Source organism: Typopeltis vanoorti, chromosome 15 (genome assembly GCF_054136105.1).
Source record: "Typopeltis vanoorti isolate ZY-2024b chromosome 15, IOZ_Tvanoo_1.0, whole genome shotgun sequence".
Lineage (NCBI taxonomy): Eukaryota > Metazoa > Arthropoda > Arachnida > Uropygi > Thelyphonidae > Typopeltis > Typopeltis vanoorti.
Window position 1 is genome coordinate 33,303,905 of NC_143563.1, and position 27,652 is coordinate 33,331,556.

Consider the following 27,652-nt stretch of genomic DNA (forward strand, 5'->3'; position numbering starts at 1 on the left):
ATTGCATCCTTTCTTAAAGAAAACATAAGTCTAGTCTGTCTTGCTATCAGGGAGGCTTTTAAAATGTACCTATCCAATGTAATAAAAATCAAAGACTTAAATGGGGGTTTGGCAGAAAACATTTAAACCACATGGAATTAGGATATGATGAACATTATGTGTCTGTGCGGTTAGCCTAGTGGCTGTGCGCTTTGCAACGATATGCCTTGGGAAGGAGTGTCCTAGGTTCGATTCCTGTCAGAGACGTGAGGAGCTGAAGAATCTTCCTCAGCCATAGCCAAGTTAGCCGGTCTTATGGACAGTAGGGTTCTTCTCCCCAGTTTATCTGGGGTTTTTCATCTCGCAAAGCAGGCAAACTGGCCTTGAGAACTCAGGGCATAGGATACCGGGGCGTAGGGCTGACCACCTTATCCTGTGAACGGTTGGAATCCGATGATTAATAAACCCTCAACACTGCAAGGTAAAAGAGGGGAAAAGGAAGATATGAGATGAACATTATGCTCTCTATCTCAACGATATCTTATGCAAGTGATATTGCTATATAATTAACTGTTTTAACCTAGTACAGCCGACTACATCATTCCAACCTGTTGCTGGAATGATTTAGTTGGCTCTATAATATCATAAATTATGTATTTTTCTTCTGAAGAAGCATTTCATAAAAACATGAAACTTGAATGACTTAATAAACAGTAGTTTTTCTTGTTTCTATCGAGACTTCAAATGGAATATAGGCTAATTAGGAATAGACGAATGAATAGAAAAAAGATATAAAAAAGAAATGTCATTCTATGTATGTGTGTGTGTGTGTGTCTATACAGGTAGTCCTCGACTTACGATGGGGTTACGTTCCAACCTCTCCGTCGTAAGTCGATTCTGACGTAAGTCGAGGACTTTTGTTAATTCTTGATTTGTTTGATTTCTGTTATAATATTTTCATAAATTAAGTTTCTCTATAACTTAAAATGGTGAAAAATGTATAAAGTTACATAAACATTTATAAATTATTTATTAGCACATACTAATACATAAATACAAAATTAAGAAAGTATTATTTAAGAAAAAAATACATAAACGCATATCAAAAATGGTGCACTTACTTTACTTTGAAATTCCTTTAAATATTAGTTAACATAAACAAAAAAACTTATTGACAGTGTCTTTAATTAAACAGGTGAGTAACTGTCACTTATTTGGATGATATGGTTATTTCTCATGATCGGGAGTAGAAATAAGAAAATTGGTTAATGTTGTCTGTTGGGTTTTTTCTTTCTTTCTTCATATATTTCGTGATAACACCTGACTGCTTCTTGAATTTGCTTTTCGACTTTGGCGAAGCGATCAGTGTCTTGATCCATATTTTCGAGTAGCTGAAGTCCTTGATTTAGTTTAGAAAATACTTTTACAGTAAATTTTTTTAACGATTTCTCTTCTTCGTCTTCCTCATTATTCTTTTCTTCTCCTACAACTCTTTCGTTTTGGAAAATCAAGTCTTGATCAGTCAGTTCACCTTCTTCGTGATCTACTAATTCTTCTATATCGGTAATATTGATTTCTAAATCCAGTTTTCTTGCAGTTTCAACGATTTCTTCTCCAATTTGTTCTAACATACTTGCTCATTGTACCCTTCGAGTGTCTCCTGCAGTAGTAACTTCTTCCAAATTCCTCGCATAGATTGTTCTGATACTTCCTTCCACGAAGTTTCAATGTTCTGGATATGTTGTTTAATATCGTAATTTTTCCAAAACTTGTGTAATGTTATAGCATCGTTGTCCATTGCTGTTATTGCTTGAGAAAATGTAGTTTTCTGGTAATATGTCTTGAATATAGCAATCGTACCTTGATCCATAGGCTGAATCACAGCTGTTCTATTGAGTGGTAGATACATCACATTTATATTTTCATTCAAATCACTGATGTGAAGAGGATGTCCTGGAACATCTTCGTCAAGCAGCAATAGAATTTTAAAAGGAATGTTTTTTTCAAGACAGTAGGCATGTGCTTCTGGAATAAAACAATTTAAGAACCAGTCTTCGAATAAAATAATTGTCATCCAAGTCTTAGGATTACTCCTGTAGTACACCGGCAATTTATTCTTGTCAATGTTTTTCAAAGCTCTGGGGTTTTGTGAACGGTAAACAGGAAATGGTTTTAATTTAAAACCAGCAGCATTTCCTCCAATAAAGAAGCGTAATCCTACCTTTAAATGCCTTAAAACCAGGCAGCGATGTAGCTTCTCTGTGAATGTAAGTTCTTTCTGGCATTCTTTTCCAGAACAGTCTAGTTTCATCTATGTTAAAAATCTGCTCTAGCAAATAGCCTTCATCTTTTATCATCTCTTTCAGATTTTTTTTGAAAATTTCGGCACTTTCAAAATCGGAACTGGCAGCTTCTCCCATTATTCATATGTTATGTAAGTTAAATCGGCTTTTGAATCAATAAAAACCAATCTTTACTAGCGTTAAATGTATGCCTGCCGTATTTATCTTCTTGTTGTTTCCTTAAATTGTCAAATAGGCTGTGCGCTTTTGTTTGAATCGAAACTGAGAGGAATATTCTTGTTGATTTGATCATCTATTCATATGATTAAAAGCTTCTCCATTTCATGAATTGGCCCTTCTCTTTTTTTTTAAAATTGTACATTTCATATTAACTGCCCCTTTAGCTGCCTCCATTATTCTAGATTTATCTTTTATGATTGTTGAAACAGTTGAATGCGATAATTTTTCTTCTCGTGCTATTTCACCGACTTTCTTTCCTTTGTCATATGCTTTAATCACCTTCATTTTAACATCTAAACTTAAAGCTTTCCTCACCTTCTTTTTTATGTTGGAATTTTCATCAGTAGTTTTACTTCTCTTACTGGACATGATAGGGTTACGACGAGATACAAAAATTGCAACAAGAGAAAAACGAACACTTTGACTGCTGATTAGCAACTAACATGCCAAAGGCTGTGATAAGTTAGAAGTGGATGAATCATAGCAGTGGCTATTGCTTATTGGTGATAGGCTTTGCTTGTCGACTAACGGCGATGCTGCAATGCGTATACAAAAGCAATGTGATATACTGTACGTATGTATGTATATGCTGGCAGCAAAGTTAAATTAGAGAATTTTTAATAATAATAATTGCTGGCAGCAAAGTTAAATTAGAGAATTTTTAATAATAATAATAATTGCTGGCAGCAAAGTTAAATTAGAGAATTTTTAATAATAATAATAATTGCTGGCGGCAAAGTTAAATTAGAGAATTTTTAATAACAATAATTTCTGGCGACAAAGTTAAATTAGAGAATTTTTAATAATAATAATTTTGGCCGTTGTAAGTCGAGGACTACCTGTATATGTATATATATTTTAATGTAGTTCTCATCCATGAAAGATTATTATAAACCTTTGTACCATGGGCGGGCTAAGGCTGTTGCCATTTTTATCAATTTTATATATATATATATAATTTTTTTTTTACAGTCTGGAAACCCTGCTCTAGAGACCAAACATGGAACTTTTTTTCAAGCCACTTCAGGCCTCTGATAAGCAGGGCAGTGGCTCTATGGCAATGAAATTCATCTCCCACCTAAATATACTTATGTATAGAGATATTCAACCAGAAATGCTCAAATGTGGAGGTATAAAAGTTTTGCAGTGACTGCACTCCATAATTCAAAAGGCATGATCAGAAGATTGAATTCTAGGTGATTGGAATAGGGTTCTCATAGTTCCCATCTATAAAAAGAAAACAGTTTATAGCAGAAATACATACACACATAGATCTTACCTTTTTTAAATAACGAAACCTGTGGTGCGTTCATAATTAGAAGAAACACACGTATAAACCACAGTGAAAATTATTTAATTGTAAATATTTCATCCTAAGTATCTTAGGACATCATCAGTACAGTATTTAAACAAAATTAGGAATAACATACAGTTAGGGCACATGATTACAATAGAATTTCATGAAAATGTGCATAACGTGCTAAAGTAGTACCAAAAAAAAAAACGTTAATTATTTAACACAATTTTGTATGATAATTTCCCATACTTTAGGAATAGTAAGAACGTCGTTGCGGTTTAGGTTTGGTCTGTTCTGAAGCCCTACTACACAGACCAAACCTAAACCGCAACGACATTCTTACTATTCCTAAAGTATGGGAAATTATCATACAAAATTGTGTTAAATAATTAACGTTTTTTTTTTTTTTTTTTTTGGTACTACTTTAGCACATTATGCACGTTTTCATGAAATTCTATTGTAATCATGTGCCCTAACTGTATGTTATTCCTAATTTTGTTTAAATACTGTACTGATGATGTCCTAAGATACTTAGGATGAAATATTTACAATTAAATAATTTTCACTGTGGTTTATACGTGTGTTTCTTCTAATTAATAGATCTTACCTAGAATACATAGCAGAAAGGAATTTTTCTGCTATGTATTCTAGGTAAGATTTATGCAAGCATACTTGAAAAGAGGCTAAGAAATATTGAGGAATAGAGACTTGAAGAAGAAAAAGCTAGATTCAGGCTGAATAGAAGTTGTCAAGATCTGATTTTCACTTTATGACAAATAGTTAAAATCTAGAAAAAGAGCCAGGGGAATGGGGGAAAACTGTTCAGCACACTGACTTATGAGATGAATGGAACATTATACACTAAAAAACAGTCTGTATTATTTATGTAAGCCAGCAGTTAGAATCGACGAATGTACAGGTGATGAGTTGATGTAAAATCAGGTGTGAGGTAAAGGTGCACTATCTCCACTCTTATTTATCACCTATGTGGATCACATTATAAAAGAAAATGGCATTAAACCTGATATTCTTTAACCAAATTAAATAAAAACTGTAACAAATTTAGTATGAAAATTACCAATAATGAAAATAGACAGGAACATGGAAAACTTCAAATGGAGAACCTATAGAACAAGTAAAATATTTCAGCTGTTCGGGTACAATTTTTAGTGAAGATGGCAACCCCATATGTGGAAATAGATAACAGAATAAGCAACTGGTTTCCCACCATAGCTGGTATGGTGGGAAACCAGTTGAATACATTTATATGGAATAAGAGAGAAGTTATCCATGACACTAAACTAGGCATACAAGACAGTATTCAAACAAATTTTAACCTATGGATATGAGAGTTGGGTTAAAAATAAAACAGTTGACCAAAAGACAGAGAACATGGATATGAAAGTTCTCAGAAAAATTAGGAGAGTGTCTGAATGCTAATGATACCAAGTTCCTTCCTATGACATTAGGAAGAAACTTGATTATTAGCATTCAAGAATGTATTGAGCAGAGCTAATCTGAGATGGTAGTCACTAGAATGTGAGAAGAAAGATTATCAAAACAGGTGTTTTATGCCAGGATTCATGCACCAGAACATTTACTAAGAGCTGCAGTTAGAAGTATTCTAGTAGACAGAAATATAAGAAATATTCTGATAATATTGGAGTACTGAGAAGTGATATAAGGGTTTAGAGTAAAATTGTTCACAACTGCAAATTCAGATGAATCAGCTTGGGGAAATTTGTATAACTGACATATTCGAGTAAAAACCAGGTATAAATTCAAATTTCACGCAAAGGGGTCATGTGGTAGCACTTAGCAGAATAAAAGGCAAAAGGCTGTGCTAAGTGAATTGTATTTGAAGGAAGCTCTTTTTTGTGAAAGAATAAAGTTGCAAACAGGGATGTCTTGTAATGCCTCAAAGACATATAGACGATTTCACATGGGGAAGAATTATTGGAAAGCTTGAAGAAGAAGACTGCAGAATTGCTGATATTGCCAGAGAGTTTGGAATCTTGCATAGCATTGTATCCAAGTTCTGGGCTGCATCTTAAACCAATGGAATGTGTTCCAGACATTTGCTAAGAGGTCGTCCTTGCTCTACCACAGAGCATGCAGACAGATTTTTGGTTATAACAGCAAAATGGAATTGACACACCATAGCAGGTCAGGTTGCAAGTTGGCTCCATTCAAGCACAGATACACGGATATCTAGACAAACTGACAGGACGTCTGCAACAAGTAGGCCTATATGCCTGTAGTCTGCCTTTTTCCACAACTCATTGTAGAGCATGTTTTCAGTGGTGTTGTATCCATAAAATTTGGACAAGACACCAGTGGGCTGATGTACTTTCTACATACGAGTCATTTTAGTCTTTCCTTCGATTCTAGACTACACGTGATCTGGTGTGAAAGTGGTACTGCTTACAATTGAAAGAATGTTCTTGAAAGGGATAGATATGGTAGTGTCTGTGACTGTTGAACAGTATTACAATAAAGTTCTTCAATGCCATGTTTGGTTGTTCTATGATGCTGTAGGCAAAGAATTAATTTTTATGGATGATAATGCCACACCACATCATACACAAGCACTAGGAATACTTCTGGAGACTGAGAATATAAATCGAATCAAGTGGCCAGCATGCTCCCCAGATCTCAACCCATACAACATGTTTGGGATACAATAGGGATGTGCATTGCTCTCAAAATTCCACTCCAGAAGGTCATTTGGTGCTAAGCATGGTATGACGTTGTGAGAGCCACATTGCAGTTCGGGGTGGACATATTCCATACTGAAATGTCTCTTTGCATAGTTTTCTGTAAGCATACATTAATTCCTTAACTATTATTATTATTATGATTCAGGCCTTCATGGAGTCAAAAGATTCATCATGGAAGGCCCTTCCTAGAAAATACAGTATCATACCACTCCTTGACCATTCGTGCTCTCACCACTATCAGGGAATGCATTCCACAGTTCAACCATCCTCCATGCAAAGAACCCACTCCTCACCCGATTGCTCACAGCTTCCTTTCGTAACTTCCAGGAATGGCCTCTTGTCCTTGCTCCTCCCCCCCCTGTTTCACCAAGCAAAATAATTCCCCAGTGACAACACTGTAACTACCTCCCAACAGTTTGTCTCAATCATATCACCTCTCCTTCTATCTAAAACTCTGCAGTCCACATTTCCTCAGCCTGTCCTCATAACTGACATTGTGCAGTCCTGAAATCATCTTGTTATCTGCCTCTGTACCCTTTTCACAGTTAATTTATCCCCTTCAAATCCTGGGAGGGACCAAATTTGGGAACAATAGTCCAAGTGTGGTCTGATCAGGACTTTATACGATGGAATGACAACTCTTTTATCTCTGCAGATCAGCATCTTCTCAGTATTGCAGCAATCCTCTGGGTTACCTTCACCACCTTTGCAATATGTTCCCTGATTTTCAGGTTTCTATCAATCATCACCCCCAGATCTCTTGCCACCCCCGACAGTTCCTCAAACAGAGTATGCAGCCTCCCATTGATGTATCCCAAACTTCAAGACTTGACATTTTGCTGCATTAATCTGACATCCCCATTCATTTGTCCATCTGTCCAGTTTATTCAAATCCTCTTGCAGGGCTGCCACATCTGCACTATTACTAATAACCCTTCCCAGCTTTACATCATCTGCAAACAACTGAATATCCCCTTGCAATCCACTGATAATGTCATTGATATAAGGTTAAACAGTACAGGTCCCAGTACTGAGCTTTGTGGGACCCCACTTGTAACTTTCTGCCTCCTTGATATTGCCTCACTATACACAACTCTCTGATAGCTATCTGATAGCCAGACCTGAATCCAATTGGCTAACCTGACATCTAAACCCATGTGCTACAACTTAAATATCAACTTATGTGGAATCCAAAAAAAAAAAAAAAATGGCAGAATATGCCTTTCCCTCATCAACCACTCTTATTACATCATTATAAAAGGCAGTCATATTACTAAAGCAAGAGTGTCCCTTAACAAATCCATGTTGACTCTCACAGATAACATTAACCTCATCTGCCCGATGCTATATATGGTCCCTCACTAATTTCTCCAAGATCTTAACTACTTATGAAACATAAACTGGCCTATAATTGGACACTTCCAGTCTGCTACCGCCCTTATGCAATGGCACTATCTTACCTTCCTTCCACTCGTTGGGTGCCTTTCTTGTGGCCAGACTTTTCAATACATCATTTGAAAAGCCAGATCAATGGAGCTGTCAGTTCGTAGTGAATTCTCTCAAAACCCATGGTGAAATTCCATTCAGTCCCACTGCTTTATTGAAATCCAGAGTACTCAATATTTGAAACACTCTCCTCTAAACCTCGAACCTCTCCAGGATGAAATACTCCAATAAAGTGTTCATTGAATAACTTCACTATGTCCTCTGCATCAGTCACTCTATTCCCATTTTTATCCCAAAGATATAAACGTTGAATTGTTGAAGAATGTTATTCTTCAACAATCATTTCTCCTCCTACTGGCCCAATAGCTAAAAAATTCCCAAGGATTCTCATTGGATCTTGGGGCCAATCTCTTCTCATATTCCAGTTTTGCCTTCCTTACCATACTAGTACTCTTCTGGCCTGAGTCTTATATGCTTCATGCATCTGCTCTCCATCCCTCTCCTTATATCTCTTCCATAACCTCTTTTTTTATCTGTACTTCCTGTTTGATATTGTTTGTCATCCACTTTACACCAAATTGTGTCCTCTTCACTTGTGGAATACAGTTTACTATTGCTGCTAACAAATATTTCTTCACAATTTCCCAAGCTCTAATGATATCTCTCTCCCTTGCAATTCCTCCCACCATGGAACTGCCCAAAGTTGATATCTAATGACTATTATAATCACCTGCCTTATAATTCCATATACATTCCCTTCTCTTTGATACTTCTGCATTTCTATTCACCTTCCACATCAAAACCACATGGTCACTCTCTCCAACTGGGTGCAGAGATGCCATCTCAGTTATAATCAGCTCTTCTGATGTTATGATGAAATCCAAAACTCTTGAACCTTGTGTTCCTTCTGCTACATGTTGCTTGACATTTATCCCTCAAGAATTCTAGAAATTCCATTCCCTTATTACTACATGCAGTTTCCTCTTCCCAGTTTATGCTGCTATAGTTAAAAATTTCCTATAACAATCATTCTTCTTGCACTTGCCAGGCTCAACTGCCTAAACATCTTCTGTTCCTCACCCTCTGTGCCCTTGGCTTGTAGCAACACCTCACTAAATATCTTGTCCCACCTCTACCTCACACCATATGCTATGTTCTTAGGAAGTTTGTAACTTTTTCCAAAAACGTATTGCAGTTTAATTTTTACGAAATTTATAAAATTTTTTGTTTAGTATAATTTATTAGTATGCTTGCAATAAATTTCTGTCCATATTTGGCTATTTTCATGAAAATAGCCATGAAAGTTGTTGTGTCCAACTTAGCTGTTAGACACCATTTTAGTATTGTCGTGGTATTCTATCCACCCATTGAGGGCCCATATCAGCAATGTACCTTTTCTGATGCCTGTGAGAGAATAATATAGCCGGCCTGTCTGGCCTAGTGGTTAGCATATTCGCTCTCCAGCCAAAAGTCTGCAGGTTCAAATCCGGCTGTAGACATGGATGTTTGTAATTGTCTGTGAAAATACTAGTGGTAGATGTAGTTGCAGTTCGTTGTAGTTGGTGGAGTAGATGTCCTCCCCCGATGAGTCTTTGGACTCCCTGGAGGTGTCACATAATAATAATATATGGAGTTACTAAGTTTAAGCAAAAGAGGGTGATTAATGGAATAACAAGGCATCTGAACATGAGCCATCGTTTAATTTGTATATTAATGATCTTGAGGTTGGTATGGACAGTAGTGCAATTATTTGCTGATGATTCAGAGTTAGGAAAGTTAAAAAGAAACATATCTGATAGGGACCCTTGCTGATTGCAAGGATTATTTGAACAAACTAATTCTGTGGGCAAATGTACTGTTGCCAATTAAGTTTTTACATTTTGGACTAAGGATCTTTTGAAGATCAGTAGTATCCAGAATATAAATAAAACAGTGATAGAATTCAGTAAATCAAAAGTTTTTTTTTTTCCTCCTAGTTGTTAGTATTTCTGTCTCAACTGTGCTAAGTCATATACAGTATCTGATTTCCACTACAGGTATGGATGGCTGTGTATGCCTCTGTATGGTATTGAATTATTTTTATATATATGTGTGTGTGTGTGTGTGTGTGTGTGTGTGTGTGTGTGTGTGTGTGTGTGTGTGTGTGTGTTAAAGATACCAAGCTATTTTAAATCTGGTTTTACTCCATTTCCCAAGTAAGCAAACAGACAAACATGTCAAGTTTGCGCCTAGGCGCAAACTTGACATGTTTGTCTGTTTGCTTACTTGGGAAATGGAGTAAAACCAGATTTAAAATAGCTTGGTATCTTTAACATTTATTATACCTAAGGTAAAATACTTTCTACATATATATATATATATATATATATATATATATATATATATATTTAGTCTAACTCTTCTGATAATGATTAATGACTATTCATTTATGTTTTTTTACCAAGTTGTAAAATAATGCACCTTTACATTTGTTGCTTGAAACATACTTTGTTTCACAAAAAGTTACATTGTTTTTAATTTGAAGGATTGTTCTGTGCTTCCGCTGCTTTTTTTTTTTTTATTATAATTTCCTACATATCTATATAGGAAATTGTATTCCTGTTGGACTGATCTTATCAGTGACCATATTATCTTTCCCTCTAAAGAAAATCCTAGTGTTCTCTACTATTATTGGCTGTTTTCACATAGAACTGTTCTTATTGATTGCAAAGCCTATATCAGAGCTGTTTGAGCACCTTCCACTGGTTAGCAGTATACAGATGCAATATGGATTATTTTCAAAATTAGAAAATATTATTTAAATCCCTATGCTTGCAATAAACATGCTAGGTAAATCATAGAAATATGTAGGTCTTCATTAATGTATAAATATTAGACTTTGTTATAGGTTAATGAGATACACTATACAAAAACAAATAGCATTTCTCAACACACACACAAAAGCCAACTTTGAAATCATATTGCCATAAAAAAAAATTATTTTATTTCTTTCTCATGCTTAATAATTGCAGAAATATGAATTATTTGCACACACCATTTGTCTTTGTAGTAAATACAACTAATTTTAATGTAACCATTTTGTTCCCAAAAGTTTTAAACTATTTACAAAAGATTGTTTATGAACCATCACATTTAACAGGTGGCACTCGAAAGTGGATTCCATTTTTTTCTTCTTTCTCATCTGTCAGATGATAGGTTGAGAAAGATGAAGTCTCTGATCATTTCTGTCATCTCTCTGAAGCTCAATAATTATGACCTTTCCCTGAATGACTGTAGCCAAGTTCTTTTTGACTATATTTGATAATCTTTGGAAGGACATACTCTGTCGGTGTCCAAACCATCTTAATTGATGTTTAAGAATTATAGCTATGATATCTTCTCTGTAGGTTAATTTGTGTTTGACTTACTCATTTGTTTTGTGTTTTGACCAGTGAGTCTTAGTTATATTTAGTTAAGTACAGGTATCCCTTGATTAATGCGATTAATTAATCCCTCGATGTTACCGCATCTATCAAAATCGCATCAATCAAATATAATAATCAATGGTAAAAATTACAATTCGTTCATGATTGGTTACTGTATTAATAATTCCTTTTATATGGTACTCTTTTAGGAAAATAAAAAATGAATGCAAAATAAATGTTTAATAAATACTTGTATCTACATTATTGCATTTTTTAATCAAAAAAGTTATCAAGAGTCGTTTAAACAGTTTTAGTTTTTTCCTTATCAGCATAAATTCTACGATAACAAGCAAAATGATTCTCTAGACCTCGGCAAACAAGCATTCTTCGATTAACATCTGGATTCATATCCATTACTTACTGCTTAAGCAATTCTAAACTGTGAAATAGTCCATCCAGTTCTTTGATTGTTCTCCCCTTGGGAACCTCATCTTTGCATTCCATTTGTTCGTTGTTGTTCAATTTCAAGATCGTTGTCAATGAAATCTTTTGAATTTGAATCCAATATTTCTTTAACATCTTCTGCATTAAAACCAAGGTCTTCACAAATTGCAACAATTTCTTCAACCACATTGTTCACAGGATTTTGAAAACCACCTAAGTCATTAGCACATTCCGGTGAAAGGTTTTCCCAAACAGCTCTCATGCAGCTAGAAGACACTTGCTCCCACGAGTCATGAATATTTTCAATTGTGTGTTTAATGTTAAAATTTTTCCAAAATTCTTGGAGCATTTTCTCCCGTTGTTGTTTCTACTGCCTTTGAGAATGTCTTTTTAAGAAAATAGGCTTTGAAAGTTGCAATGACGTCCATGTCCATGGGTTGTAGCAATGATGTCATATTTGGTGGGAAAAAAATAAAACTTTCACATTCTCACACAGATCATAAGAGAATTTGGACCACATGCGTTATCTAAAAGCAAAAGAGCTTTGAAAGCTAAGTTATTTCTCTTGCAATAAGCTTCAACCATTTCTCTCGACCAGGAAACACTCGTTGAGACTTGCATGTTTTTGCAAAGTAAATTTGAAGGCGCGTTAATTAAAACTCTTGCTGCGTATATAAAGGGGAGAGTCGCAATTAATTTCACTGCATTAATCAAATCCCGCGTTAAGTAAGGAATACCTGTATTTCATTTCAAATGCTTTGATTGAGTGTCCAGGTTTTGGATCCATACATTACTGTAGGTATAATAAGTTTTATAGCATTTTAGTTTGAGGCTTTTTGAAATGCTGTTAGTTTTCCATATTAGACCATCCTTTGTTAAGTCTGTATTTTAATGTTTCTGTGTTGTCGAGGTTGTGAGTAAAACTGCCAAGATATGTAAATTGCTTTACTTGTTCAAGTATGTGATTTTCTAAGTTTATTGAAATTTTTTTCCTCATGTCTTCCTATTTTTATTGTTTTAGTTTTGTTTATATTTATTTTCAATCCAAAAGTTTTGCACTCTTAATTTAAAATTTTTGTTTTTTCCAGTTGTTCCAGTAGATTCTGCAAGAATACGTGGTTGTTATTATTATTATTATTATTATTATGGATAGTTCCAAGGAGTCCTTAGACTCATCGAGGGAGGCCCAACATCATGTCAAGAACAACTATTCAACATTCACACAGTATCTATCATACTTCACCTTGAACTCATTTACAGTCATGGCACCCACAACAGACTCTGGCAGCTTATTCCACTCATTTACCACTCTCCAAGTAAAAAACTTAGCTATAATACCTTTTGCTAACCACACTCTTACCAAGCTTCCATGGATGGCCCCTAGTCCTCCTACTACCAGTCTTATTCTCAAAAATATCTTCTGAATTAATCTTATAGAAACCCTTCAGTAATTTGAATGTCTCAATCATATTACCCCTTTTCTGCCTATCAACCAATTTCTTCAGCCCACAGATCTTCAACCTGTTCTCGTAAGGTTCATTCCATAGTCCTGCTATTATCTTGGTCACTCGTCTTTGGATCCTATCCTCCTCCCAATCGAGAAGAAACCCTGACGCCCATATCTGGGCACAGTAGTCTAGATGGGGTCTTATCAAAGCTCGATACAGAGGAACAATAACTTGTTTGTTCCTCTGTATCGAGGAAGTGTTTTTCAGCAACCAAGTTATTTGATGAGCTGATTTTGCCACTTTTGCGATGTGTCCCCTAAACTTCAACTCCCTATCCACCAACACTCCCAAATCCCTGGCCTCATCAATCTCCTGGAGTACAGTTCCACCATTGTGATATACTGCTGCTAATCTTTTCACCCCAAAATGCAAAACTTACATTTTTCCACATTAAATTGACATCCATTCTCCTTAGCCCAGTCCTCCAAACTATCCAAATCATCTTGCAAAATTTTGACATCCTGTGCACTCACTATTGCTCTACCCAACTTTTCATCATCAGCAAACAAGTGAACACTTCCTCTCAGATCCTTTCCTATATCGTTAATGAACAAATTGAAAAATAGTGGTCCAAGAACAGAACCCTGTGGCACACCACTAGTCACAGGCCGTCTTTTGGACTCTACTCCTGAATAAACCACTCTCTGATATCTCTCCATCAACCACCCTCCTATCCATCTCACCAACCCTATATCCATTCTCATATGCAGCAGTTTACTGATTAGAATTCCATGTGGTATCCTATCAAAGGCTTTATCAAGGTCCAGTAGAATCACTGTAAACCTGTAATCCTTATCCAGTTCAGCCATCACTGTGTTATAGAACATGAGCAAGTTACTGAGGCCTGATCTACCCTTCACAAAACCATGCTGTCCCCCATACAGTATCCCATTTTCATCTATCCAATCTTGTATTTTCCTCTTGACTATTTTCTCCAAGACCTTGACAACAATTCCTGATATGCTGAATGGCCAATAATTTTCAACAGCAGTCTTGGAACCTCCTTTATGCAGTGGAACTATTTTCCCCTCTTTCCACCCTCTTGGGACTAACTCAGACCCATGACTCAAACAAAATGATCAAATGCACTGACAATTCTTTAGCCACTTCTCGTATGACACGAGCTGGTATACCATCCATTCCCACAGATGAATCGACATTGAGGTTTTGTAATAGACTATTCACCTCCACTTCATTCACCACAATTCCCGCATAAGCTGTTGGTTCTTCCATTTCTGCAATGTCACCACCTGGATGATATACTCTTGCAAAGTGCTCACTCAGTAATTCTACTATATCAACTGATTCGGTTAACTCCCTACCATCGGCATTCTCTAAAATCAATCTGCTGTATACATTTTTTCTTTTACTTGCAACATATCAAAAAAACTGTTTGGGATTCTCTTTAGCCTGCATGGCTAATGTTCTTTCATAATCTGCTTTTGCTTTTCTTATGACACTTGTTACCCTTCCGGCCTGGGCTTTATACAGTTCATGTGCCTGCAGGTCACCTTTCTCCTTAAATTTCCTCCACAGTTGTTTCTTTTTTTTACAGCTCAAGCTTAATGGTGTTATTCATCCATTTAATCCCTACTTGATTTATTATTCGGACTCTAGGTATACAGTCAGCCATTGCCTCCTGCAAACACTTCTTAACTGCCTCCCATGCATTATCAACATCCAGCCCTTGCAGTTTTACATGCCATGGCACTGAACCAATCAAACTTCTAAGCCTTGTCATACTTACCAGCCTGATAATTCAACATGTACCGTCTTAATTGTAAATTCCACGCCTTTAGCCACCTCCCAAGTCAAGACCTTATGATCACTTTCACCAATTGGTGGCAATGTGGTCATATTCGTTACAGTCAAATCCTCAGATGCAATTACTAGGTCAAGCACTCTCCTGACCCCTAGTATTATTACATGCTGTCGCAGGTAGTTATCCATTAATAACTGCATAAAATTCAATTCCTTCCTCCCATGTGTCCTCTTCTCTCTCCAATCAATGCTACCATAGTTGAAATCTCCCATAATAATTACCCGCCTTCCACTCATTTCTTCTATTTGCTTATGCATACTATCTCCACCATCTTTTCCATCACCTGGTTTATAGCAGCACCCAATTGTATATTTTGTTCTGCTAGCCTCAATCTCACACCAAATGGCCTCAAATGAGCTCTTTTCTCTATCCTGCAATTCAACTTCTATTCTCCTTGGCTGCAGCTCATCAGCTATCATCAATAATACTCCCCCCCATTTTATTCTCCCTGTCATTCCTGAACACACTATACCCCTCGCATTCAGTCCCACTAGCTGTATCATCTTCAGTCAGCCATGTTTCACTAATGCCAATAACCTGTTGTCTGGAAGTGACAACCAAGGCCAAAAATTCTTCCTTCTTGTTCCTAATACTCCTAGCATTAGTATACATGAATTTCAGACCCCCGTTAGCCCCATCCCTACCTTGATGCCTTTTACTACCTATTCCATTCCGATTTGTTGTCATTCTTATTCGCTCGGGTATATTATACTCATTCATACACTCAACTGCCTCCCTAAGGTCTGCATATCTACTCCCCTCCCTTTATAAATCTAGTTTCCCTGATTCTGCACATCCACTTCATTCAACAACACTTTTTCAATTCTCCTTACACCAAATCCATTCAAATGCAAACCATCCATCTTATATAGATCCTTTCACCCATCGAACTCACTCTACACGTCCACAAATTCCACACCACTCATCCTGCATAACCATAAATGCATAAAGTCATTTGCATTTATGGCCCTCCTCCTAAACTCTTCACTGTCATACCGTGGCAAAAGACTAATAATCCTCACTCTTCTCTTTTGCTACCTCAAACAATTCCCCAGGTCCTCTATCATTTCCATTTTATCTCCTTTCAAATCATTCGTACCTGCCACCACTATCATTTCTTTCACCCTTTGCTTTTGCTCCCTAATAGACTCACTTACATTCTTAATGGTCGCACCAGGTTGGTACGATTTTGTCAAATTCTCTACAATCATACCTCGTACTAACGAATCTCCATGCAGCACTCGCTCCTTCATTTTGTTTACGTTCACAATCGTACTCTTATTTTTCCTATCATACTTTTTTTATTGGCTGGTACACTCGGTAGACATTTGTGCATACACTCCAGCTGCTGCTTTGCTCTATGTATCGCTCCGCTCACCAATGCGATCTCACTCATTGCATCTATCTCATCTTTTTTATTATCTGTTAAACCATTAATTTGCTCTGTATGAATACCTTCATTCTCACTTTCTACACCGCCCTCACAGCTCTCTGGTACAACCTTGCAATTTCTTATATCACTATTTTCTACATTCTGAAATTTGACAAAAATATCACACTCACAATCTGAAACACACTTTAATTTCTCATTTTTCTTACATTTTCTGCACACATTCACTCCACTATCATCATCTAACCATACTCCATTATTGAACAAAGATGGCGAACCATTATTACTAGCCGCCATTTTCCTTCTTACCGGAGCCATGCACACGCTTCTATCATATCTTATCAAATTAATAATTGAAACAACACCAAAAACACACTAAGATACGAAAAGCAAACAAAACTATGTAATATTCAAGCAAAATTGTCAATGATAACTCAAAATAACACTTATCTTATCAGGAGCTCTCAACAAACATTACACACCACGAGTCCCTCTAGCGGCCACTATTCATGGCATTTATTTATAAACCTGGTTCTTCAGCTATGGATTTGTATATTTCTTCAAGATATATAATAAATTTGGTGAGACTGGGCAATTCTGAAGGGCTCCTTTTTATACTTTGAATTTGTCTGTTTTTATTTTATTAAATTTGACAGTTGCTTTGGTATCTTTACAGTAATTTGTAATAAAGGTTTGTATTTCTGAATCTAATATCATAGATTTCATGATTCCATTAGGGGTCTATATATGCTGGTTGTAAAAAAAAAAATGAAAAACAGAGGTATGCATCCTTCTGGAATAATCTTAGGAGTATATTTATCCTGATTACCCATTCCTGGATTACTCTTGGTAACATTAATGATCTGGCTCTTCACTGGAGTGAAAACATTTTTTTCTCTGTTTGTTTTTTACAGTAAATTAAATATAACACCTAATGAGCTAGTTAGTTTTATTATTGTTTTCAGTGTAGAAATTTGCAAAATTTCTTTTCCCCTCACACGTATGTCTCCTTATGAAGAGTTGCAGAGTTGTATTTAATAGACTTCAGGATAGATGCTTAAACCCTTAGAAATTGCTGGCAACAAGATGAAAAGCAGAGGGCTGCTATAAAACAAAGCAGGTGATCAACAAGAAACTAATACACCCATGTTGATTAGGTATATGTGCTCTCCAAGCAACAGGCTGCATGTTTGAATTCTGCTGTGAGCATTGGTGTTTGTAAATGTATTCAGGTAGGAAAATAAATTTTTTTTGCCCACTCAAATAAACAGGATGAGATTGCCAACCTGTATATTGGGTGTATGAAAAAGTTTCATTTATAGTTTCTAGAGAAAAAGCCAGCTTATAAAATAAAAAAATGTAGCTCAGTCCACAACACTAATATACTATAGGATTTACAACCTTTTGTTGGTGGTCACATTAATTAAAAAAAAAAATGGCAGATACACTGCTTGACAAAACACTTAGAAAATGTAGTATAATTTGTGCAGTTTGCACAAATAAAGCAGGACAAAATTTGGTATGGTGGTGTATAATAGAATAACAATGAAATGAGGAGAAAGGGTAGAAACATCAGACAGGTATAAAGGACATTGCACATAGATATATAAATTAAAGATGCCAAGAAATTATGTTCCTGGTTTCTTCCTTTATCCAAGTGTAAGCAAATAAAGTTTGTGCATGAAATAACTTCATGACAGGACAATACTATATTGAGGCTAATGACTTCACATCAACTGCCTTAGTATCCCATAATGCAATGCACATATCCTTACATGTAGAATATTATGCATGTCTGTAAGGACAGTGGTCCTTCCCATAATGCATAGCATTATAGATGTCTGTAAGGATATGTACATTGCATTATGGGATACTAATTTATAATATATATTATAATATGCTAATTTATAATATAACAAGGTGAAAAAACTTTCAACATGGATGAATAAGAATTACCAAAAAGAGAAGTTGATACAATATTCTCAAAAATATAGTTGTATAACATCGCTACAGAGTATGATCCCCTCTAAACTGATAAATAGTCCTCACAGAGGGGGACCATGCTTGATATAAGGGTATCACACAAAAACTAACACGGAATATGGTTGTAGTTTTAAGAACTATGTTATAATTGGAGATGATAATCTCTAATGGTTGCTGGTATCTGGAATATTGATTATGAAGAAAGATGAGAAAATGTTTGTAGAGTCAAGTCTAGTGGATAGCAGAAGAAGGGAGATACGACTGAGACATTAAGTTGGTAATGGGTTATTACTAGATTAATGTGGAAGAGGTTGTTTTTTTATAGTATGGGAGAAGGGGAAGCAAGTTGAGAGCAAGAGGCCATCCCTGGAAGCTGTATAAGGAATGTGAGTATGCAGAAAATAGTTTTTTTTGCATGCATGGAGAGTGGTGGGCGATTGGAATACATTACTTGAGTGTGTGATGAGTGTAGAGATGGTGAATGTGTTTAAGGCATGGTTTGATGAGGTATGTGTGTGAGAGAGAGAGATGATCATCTCATAATTATTAAGTTTCAAAATGTGTCATTCAATTGTATATCTTATTATATCTTGTTACAGAATTTGGAGAATGCTGCATGAAATATGGACCACTCCTGATAGCTAAGTGCAGAATAGAAAATTCCTTATTGAAAAACTGCCTAACAAAATGGTAATTCAAATCTTGCCTGTTTAAAAATATTTGAAAATAAACTAATTTTATTGAATTTAAATTATATCTACAAAAAACAGAGTTTTAGATTTCATTAGATGCCAGGTGGTAGACAGTATTTGTCATCTAGTGTGAGACCACCACATTGTGTATTGAAGGTGTGAAGCGACATGAAAAAGTTCCATACTTAGTCTCTGGAGCACAGCACTAAATAGGTTTCCAATCTTGTGTACATTTAGTACTGTAGATGCACTGAGAGTTAGATCCAGAAACCCCTACTTAGAAATCCAGCACAGAACTTTTTCAAGCCTCCAGATGAAAGTCTCACATCACATGATGAAAATCATGTCACATTTTAAAATTAGGCATGCTGGTTGTAATAAACTTCATAAAAATTAATTGTAGTTGTTTGCATTTTTCCCACATTCTAGTGCGAGATATATCACTAAACATTTGACTAGTACAGCAGTAGTTTTTGTAGTTTAACATCTACAAAAAAGATAATATATTCTGCAAAAAAACATCCATTCATTATACATAAACAGATGCTGTATGGTCACTCGGATGCTTGGTGATTCAGTGATGTGCCACACCAGTCCTCGCCATGTGGTCTTGTATGCTTTCCTGGAGGCGTCAACTCTCTGAAGATCAGTCACTCCAGACACACCATCCATCCATCCATCCATCTCATTGATGGTCTACCCCTTCCTCTTTTTCCAGGAACTTTATCTTCTGTTACTATTCTAAGAAGTCATCCTTTCAACATGTCTAAAGTGTTTTAACTTTCTTCTGTCAGTATCCTTAAGGAACCTTAAAGTTCTACTGATCCTTTCTAACACCCATCCATTTATCTGCTTTTCAGTATATGATATCCTCAACAGCCATCTGTAACATCACATCTCAAAAGCAGCTGTCACAAAACTTACATATATCATGGAGAGATGCATTTCACACCGCTTTAGCATAATGCACTAATTTATATGAATAGACTTAACTTTGACAAATGAGTGGGATTATAATTTTAATAATAATAAGTGCAGAGAGATAAGTAGGGCTGTGTACTCGAATGACAGAACTATACTGTAGAAAGTGGATGAGATCAGAGAGCATATTGCAAGCATTGCAAAAAATGCATATTATAATATTGCTATGATATGTGAGGATAAGGTGGTGGTTGTGTTCACTGAATAAAGCACTGTCAAACCACACTTGGACTATTGTGCTCATATTTGGTCACCTCATTTTCGTTATGATGTGGAAACATTGTTGGGGCCCAGAGATGAGTGACTAAACTTCACGATGGAATGTTGGCTATGGAGAGAAGTTAAAGTAATGTGGTTTATAGAGTTTTGTGGATAAGAGGAAAAGAGATAATATGATAGACATTTAAGGAGTTTTTATCAGATTAATACAGAGGGGAAGAGCCAGGTGCTACCCCTGGAAGTTGTGTAAGAGTATGGTGAAGAGGGGCATGACGAGTGATATTTTACATGGAGAATTGTGGGTGAATGGAACACTTTACTAGAATGTGTTATTAATGCAGGGTGTGTTAAAAATTTTTAAATTCAGTATGATATGTTGTCAGTTGAATGTTTCTCCCATGATGAGTCTACTGACTCTATAGAGGGTATATGATGATAATATATCTTGCTTACATAGCAAACACCTTTATAACAAACCATCAAAAATTACCAGTTAATTCCTCATAGGTGCACATTGCTATTATGAAGAAAATTCACTATAGAAAACTATTCATTATAAGTTGGTTGCAATACAAGTACAATGTGCTGTGTGTGTTATACTCTTTTGATATATATATAGTATTGTGAATAACAGAAGCTCCTTCATATCAAGCTTTTATTTGTATCAAGCTAGCTAGTAATCCAGGCTTTGTTTCAGAATTTTTTTTTTTTTTTAATTCTCCTCTGGGAAAGTTTTTGGATATAAAAATATAGCTTGATATTAGAGAGAAATTTAGTATAGATGTTGAGTATGTCCTTGTGCAATAGAGTTAAACTCCAAAATTAAAGATTTTAAATTTTCTGGTTTAATAAAAAAGTAATAGGTTTCATGTTTAGGGATAGGAAGCAAGCATTAGAAAAAAGTGTGTACATAATTATATTTATAACATTAAATATAATGCTGCTGTAGGGTATTTAGAGGAATGATGGGGCAATATGCCTTTCAGGAAAAGACCTATTTTAATTCTCGTTGTGATGAGAGAAATCTTTATATAGGCTTTTTTCAGTTAAGGCAAGTTAGCCAATCTCATAACAGAGGTAGCAGGGCTTTTGGTGGCTTGGTTAACTGAGTGGTTAGTATATAGCTGAAGCCTGGCATGAATACCTTGCGATTGTCTTTAGGTAAGAGATAACTTATAGGAAGTCTATAGGATTTTTTCTAGTCATTTTCTTAAATGACTAGAAATAATTGCATGATTTGTCTCTAGCAGGATTTCTGGATTATGTAAGAAATAAATTTACAAAAAAATATGTAAAATTAATAACAAGGGAAAAAAAATTCCTAGCCCGTTCAGACTACTAAGGTACCATAACTTCTCACCCTCTCATGGGTAATGGTGGTATTACAGATTTATTCATAAAGTGCCCATATAAAGATTCCTCTCATCACAATAAGAAGAAAAATAATGTGGAAAATAATATCCAAGTATATGTTTTTCAGGTTATATAGGTGCTCAATATTAGAAATAGATACAAAATTAATAACAAAAAACTCACGTACAAAGATTATTTAATAGTATAATTTTCGCCTGTGTGTCACAGGCATCTTGAGTACATTTTAAGCTCAAATTAAACAATAACTGACAATTTCAAAAAGCGTCACCTAAGTAGCTGGTAAGGTCAATAAATTTCCTAACAAAAAAAAAAATACAATAAAAAGTTAGTACTTTATAAATCAGCTAATCTTACTATCTCATATAAAGGGGATGGGCAGAGTAAGAAATGATTGTCAGACATACAAAAAATTTTGGAAAAATTTGGAGAAAAGAGCAAAGCTAATAATAATGGCAAATACCTGTTGGATTTCTGCTCAGGATACAGACTGGTTATTACTAACACCATGTTCCAACATAAAAATATGCACAAATTCACATGGAGAGAAGACGCAAGGAATAAGAAAAGTCTCATTGACTATTTTATCGTTGATAGTGATGTTTTCTCCCTGGTGCAGGACACCCGAGTGTACAAATGATTTGAAATTGGAAGTGATCAATATTTACTCTTGAGCAGGATAAAATTGAATTTCATATTGAAAAGAATAACATGTAAGAAAGTTTTAAAGCGAATAAAAGTTGAGCAGCTCTCAGATGGGAACTGTAGACTAAAATACACAAAAATTATTGAAGAAAAAATGAAAGAGTTTGAGAACAGGAACCAAACTTTGGAGATTCAGTGGCAAGCCTTGAAGAAAACCCTGATTGACTCAGCCAGAGAGGCATGTGGTGAGGTAGTCTGCAAGGATAGAAAAATCAGAATTCCATGGTGGACACAGGAAGTTAAAGAGGCAGTGAAGGAAAAGATGAAAGCATATAAAAAGTTCCTGGCAGATAAGTCAGCTTTTGCTCTTAGAGAATACAGAGACAAATGTAAGAAAGCAAAACACTGTGTAAAACTAGCTAAACAAAAGTCATAGGAGGATTTTGGCAAGAACATAGAAAATAAATATCAAGAAGGTGGTAAGATATTCTGGAGGTTGTTGAAGAAGCTTAGAAATGGAGGAAAGAGTGCTGTAAAAGGAGTTAGATGATAAAAGTGACATGAAAACGGGAGAAAAAAAAAGATATCCTTGAAGTATTGAGTAATTACTTTGAAAAATTGCTATATGAAACAAGCAGTGATAGCACCATGGTAAAAAACACTCAACAGCAGGAATACATATCTATACTTGAAGTAGAAAAAGCCATCAAAGGCTTGAAATGTGGAAAGGCAGCAGGAGTAGATGCCTTTCGACCAGAAATGCTGAAGTATAGTGGTATAAAAGTCTTACAGTGGCTGCACTGCATAGTTCAGAAAGCCTGGATAGAGGGATGAATTCCTGATGATTGGAGTAGAGCTCTCATAAAGGGAAATAAAACTGAATGTGAGAATTACAGAGGTATTTCCCTACTGAGTGTTCCTGGCAAGATCTATGCAAGTATACTTGAGAAACGGTTGAGAAGAATTGTGGAAGGAAAGCTTGGTGAAGAACAAGCTGGATTCGGGCCAAATAGAGGCTGTCAGGATCAGATCTTCACTTTACGACAAATGGTTGAGAAAGCATGGGAATATAACAAAGATCTGCATTTAAGTTTTGTCGATCTGGAAAAGGCATATGACAAGGTGCCAAGAGAGAAGCTATTCAATATGCTACAGTTATATGGTGTCAATGGGGCATTATATCAAGCAATACGTAGACTTTATTTGAGTTGTAAGTCAGCAGTTAGAAGTGAAGGAAGTACAGGAAGATATTTTAATGTTAAATCTGGTGTGAAACAAGGATGTACATTATCCCCTCTGTTATTCATTATCTATATGGATCACATTATGAAGGAAAGTGGTATTAAACATGATATCAGAATTGGAGATGTTAATGTCAGCTCTTTGCTTTATGCAGACGATGTTATACTTTTAAATAAATCCGCTACAAGTTTGCAAGATTCCCTGACTAAATTGAATAACTGTTGTAATAGATATGGTATGAAGGTCAGCATTAAAAAGACAAAGACAATGAAAATAGGTAAAATTGTTGAAAATGTCAACTGGTTTTGAACGGGGAACCTGTGTGGAACAAGTAAAACGTTTCAGCTACTTCGGCACGATTTTTAGTGAAGATGGTAAATTAAATATGGAAATAGTATGGTAGGAAGTCAATTGAATAAATTCATATGGAATAAGAAAGAAATTAATTGGAACACTAAATTAGCTGTATACAAGACAGTGTTCAAACCAGTTTTAACTTGTGGATCTGAGAGCTGGGTCAGAAGTAAAACACTTGACCATAGACTAGAGACCGCAGATATGAGAGTCCTGAGAAAGATTAGAGGCGTGAACTGATGGCATCAATCGCAATATCATATTAAAAACGAGGATATTAGGAAAGAATTTGCCATTGTCGGCATCCAGGAATACGTTAGCAGAGCTGATATCAGGTGGTATGGTCACTTAAACAGAATGGGCGAGGAAAGATTAGCAAAACAAGTGTTCTCTGCCAGGTTGGCAGGAAAACGACCCAGAGGAAGACCAAGATATAGGTGGATTGATACGGGACAAAGTGCCTTAGAGGATAGAAACATAAGATCCGATAATGTTGGAGTCTTGACAAGTAACAGACTGATTTGGAAGAAAATTGTAGATAGGAAGTTAGTAATGATGTAAATTTTTCATGTAGTACTATCATATCCTGTACACCCCTTGAGGGGGGGGGGTACATGTCAGGAATTTGATGATGATGAGCTCCAGACTAGCAAGATATATTATTTTCCTGTTCCTTACAAATTTATTAAAATGGCTCCCACTATACCAGTTTTGCTTATTCCATCATGTATTTCCATATTTAATTTTTTACTGTTAAAAATTGTGCCTATCTTGCTGAAATAGTTTATTTGTTCTATAAGGTTTCTATTAAGAATGCAGTTGATGTGCTCTTGCCTTTTTTCATATTCAGGTGTATAAGATCATGAGTTCAGTTCGAACAGTTAACTAGCATCATTTTTTACTTCACTAAGAACTTTGTTTTTCACAACTGTAATAACAATAGTGTAAATTCAGCTTGTGGCCTATCTCAGTGTTATTATATGGGATCTCCACACTGACGTTCATACGCACAAAACTTATCTCTCCTTAAAATCATTCACTGTGAGGGCACTCACAGCTAATTCTGGTAATCCATTTCACTTGTTCACCACTCTTGATGCAAAAAATCTAGACTGCACACCCTTACACAACTTCCATGAATGATCCCTAGTTGTCATATATTGATATTGAAAAATTTCCTTTGCATCAATTTTATAAAACCCCTTTCATATCTTATAAGTTTCTATCATGTCCCACTCTTTCTGCCATCAGCCAAACTTAGCAACCCTCACACATTCACAGACCTATCACCTGCTTAGTCACTCACCTCCTGATCCCGAAACAAAAACATCAGATCTGTGCATAGTATCATAACCTTGTACTGAGAGATAATAATTTCACTGTCTTACTTGTTAGCATGGTTTTCATCTTCAAGTAATCTTCGAGCTATTTTACCAATTTTTGCAATATGCCCTATGATTTAATTCTGTCCATTATTATTCTCCAAGTCCCTAGCTTCCTCAGTTTCCTGCAATATCATCAATGTGATACACAGTATGCAACCTTTTCAACTTGAAGTGCATAACTTTACATTTTGCAACATTAAATTGACAAGCATTATCCTTTGCCCACAATGCCATTTTATTGAAATTATCCTGCAAGATATCTACATGACCTTTATCAACTATTGCCTTCCCCAGCTTTGCAACATCAACAAACAACTGAATATCCTCCCTTAAATCTTTTCCTATATCATTGATATGCAAATTAGAGTAGTAGCTTCATATCCATTCTCATTTGCTCCAACTTTTGTAAAGGTTTTCCATGTGGTATTCTGTCAAATGCCTTCGTAAAGTCCGACAGTATCATGGTGTAGCCATTTTCTTTATCCAATTCCACTGCCACTATTATAAAATGTGAATAAATTACTAAGACAGGACCTATCCTTTACAAAGCCATGCTGCCCACTCTGTAGTATCATATCCCTATTCACCCACTGTTGGATTTTTTCCTTTAACTAATGTTTCCAATATTTTAACCATTCCTGATATATTAATTGGTCTGTAGTTTGCTACTTTTATCTTGGAGCCACCTTTATATAATGGAACTATCTTATCCTCTTTCCACTACCCTGGAACATTGCCAGAGTTGAGATTTAGATCAAACAGCTTCATCAAAAGCAATGCGACTTCTCTTGCGCATTCACAGTGCATGCGAGCTGACATGCCATCCATTCCCACTGCTGTATTCACATTGTTATTTTCAATACATTGAACACCTGTTCATCTACCTCAATTCTGATATGCATCTCTGTCACATCAGCAACTGGATGATACTAGGGTTTGTCGGTTTTTAAATACCAGATTTAAAAACTGGTTTTAGATACTAGAATTAATATGTAAAAATTATTTAATTAAAAACATTAACATTTTGACTTGAAACCGATGTATATATTACAAGTGAGGATTCGGAAGATGACATAGAGTGTGAAGATGACTATGGCGAGGATTTTTTAAATTCTCTTAATCTAGATAATGACTGGGGATTCCCTATTTTTTCTGACAGTTACAATCAATCAATTTCCCATTAGAAAACTTTGCAAGTTTCTTAGAAAAAATCTCCCATAAGAGATAGCATCCTTCTGAATTATGTAAAACAAGCAAAAGGAAAGGAATTAAGTCTAATTCCTGAGTGCCAAACGAGATGGAATAGTTTAGAGGCCATGACTGAAAGATTTATAACATTAAAAGAATGTGTTGTTTTAGCTTTGAATGATATTGGTGCTTCTCATATGTGGAATGAAGCTCAATATCCTAAAATCGTGAAGTTTCTTTAAGTGTTGGGACCAGTACATCTAGCAGCTGAGGCCTTAGGGAAGCTTATTAATTTCAGCATTTAATAAGTGAAGGCATATTTGAATTTCTGTTAAATGAACTAAAAAATTTAAAGACTGAAATTAGTTCCACATTATTAAATGGTTTAGAAGTACGAATTCAAGAACGAAGACAAGTTGGATTCAATCCAACTTGTCTTCTTGCAAATATAGCAAAAGGACTACCAATCCAATGGATTGGTAATCCTTTTGCTATATTTGCAAAATCACATTGCAAAATCCACAAAACATTTCAACAAAGAAATCTAGTGTATTTCCACTAGCTTCAAAACTCGATATTATTAAGTTATCTGGAAAAATATTGTCTAGAATGTATCCAAATTCTTGTATGGAAACAGATTCCAATGATGAATATATTGGAGATGGAGAAACTATTAATCAAGGCAATGCTCTAAAAGGAGCCATGGGGAAAAAAAAAAATTCATAGGTTTCTTGAGGAACTTGAAGAAATAATATCAAATCCGAAGACACTAAAGGCTGAATTTTCAGTATTTGCGCAATCAATAAAAGAACAAAAGAATTTAGATGTATTATTTGATGCCCTGAAAACGATAAAACCAAGTTCAGTAGCCAATGAGGGAGTATTTTCTGTTTCAGGCAATTTTGTATCTAGAAGAACAAGATTAAGTAATCATTCAGTGAACATTTTATGTTTTCTGAAAAAAATCATATTTCCTGAAGAAAAAATACTAAATGAAATAAAAATTTATATTTTGTATGGAGTATATTTTATTTTGTTATATTTTTGTAGTTCCATAAAT

At 35.4% G+C, this 27,652-nt stretch overlaps 1 protein-coding gene across 1 annotated transcript in view; it reads left to right on the forward strand.

Moving 5' to 3' along the window:
• The window catches only part of LOC150098583 (COX assembly mitochondrial protein homolog), a 59,100-nt gene that overhangs the window by 25,999 nt on the left and 5,449 nt on the right, over nt 1-27,652 (forward strand). Inside the window, exon 3 of the mRNA XM_090404801.1 lies at nt 19,115-19,205. Within this exon, the coding sequence (XP_090260927.1) occupies nt 19,115-19,205 (91 nt within the window). The remainder of the gene's footprint in view (nt 1-19,114; nt 19,206-27,652) is intronic.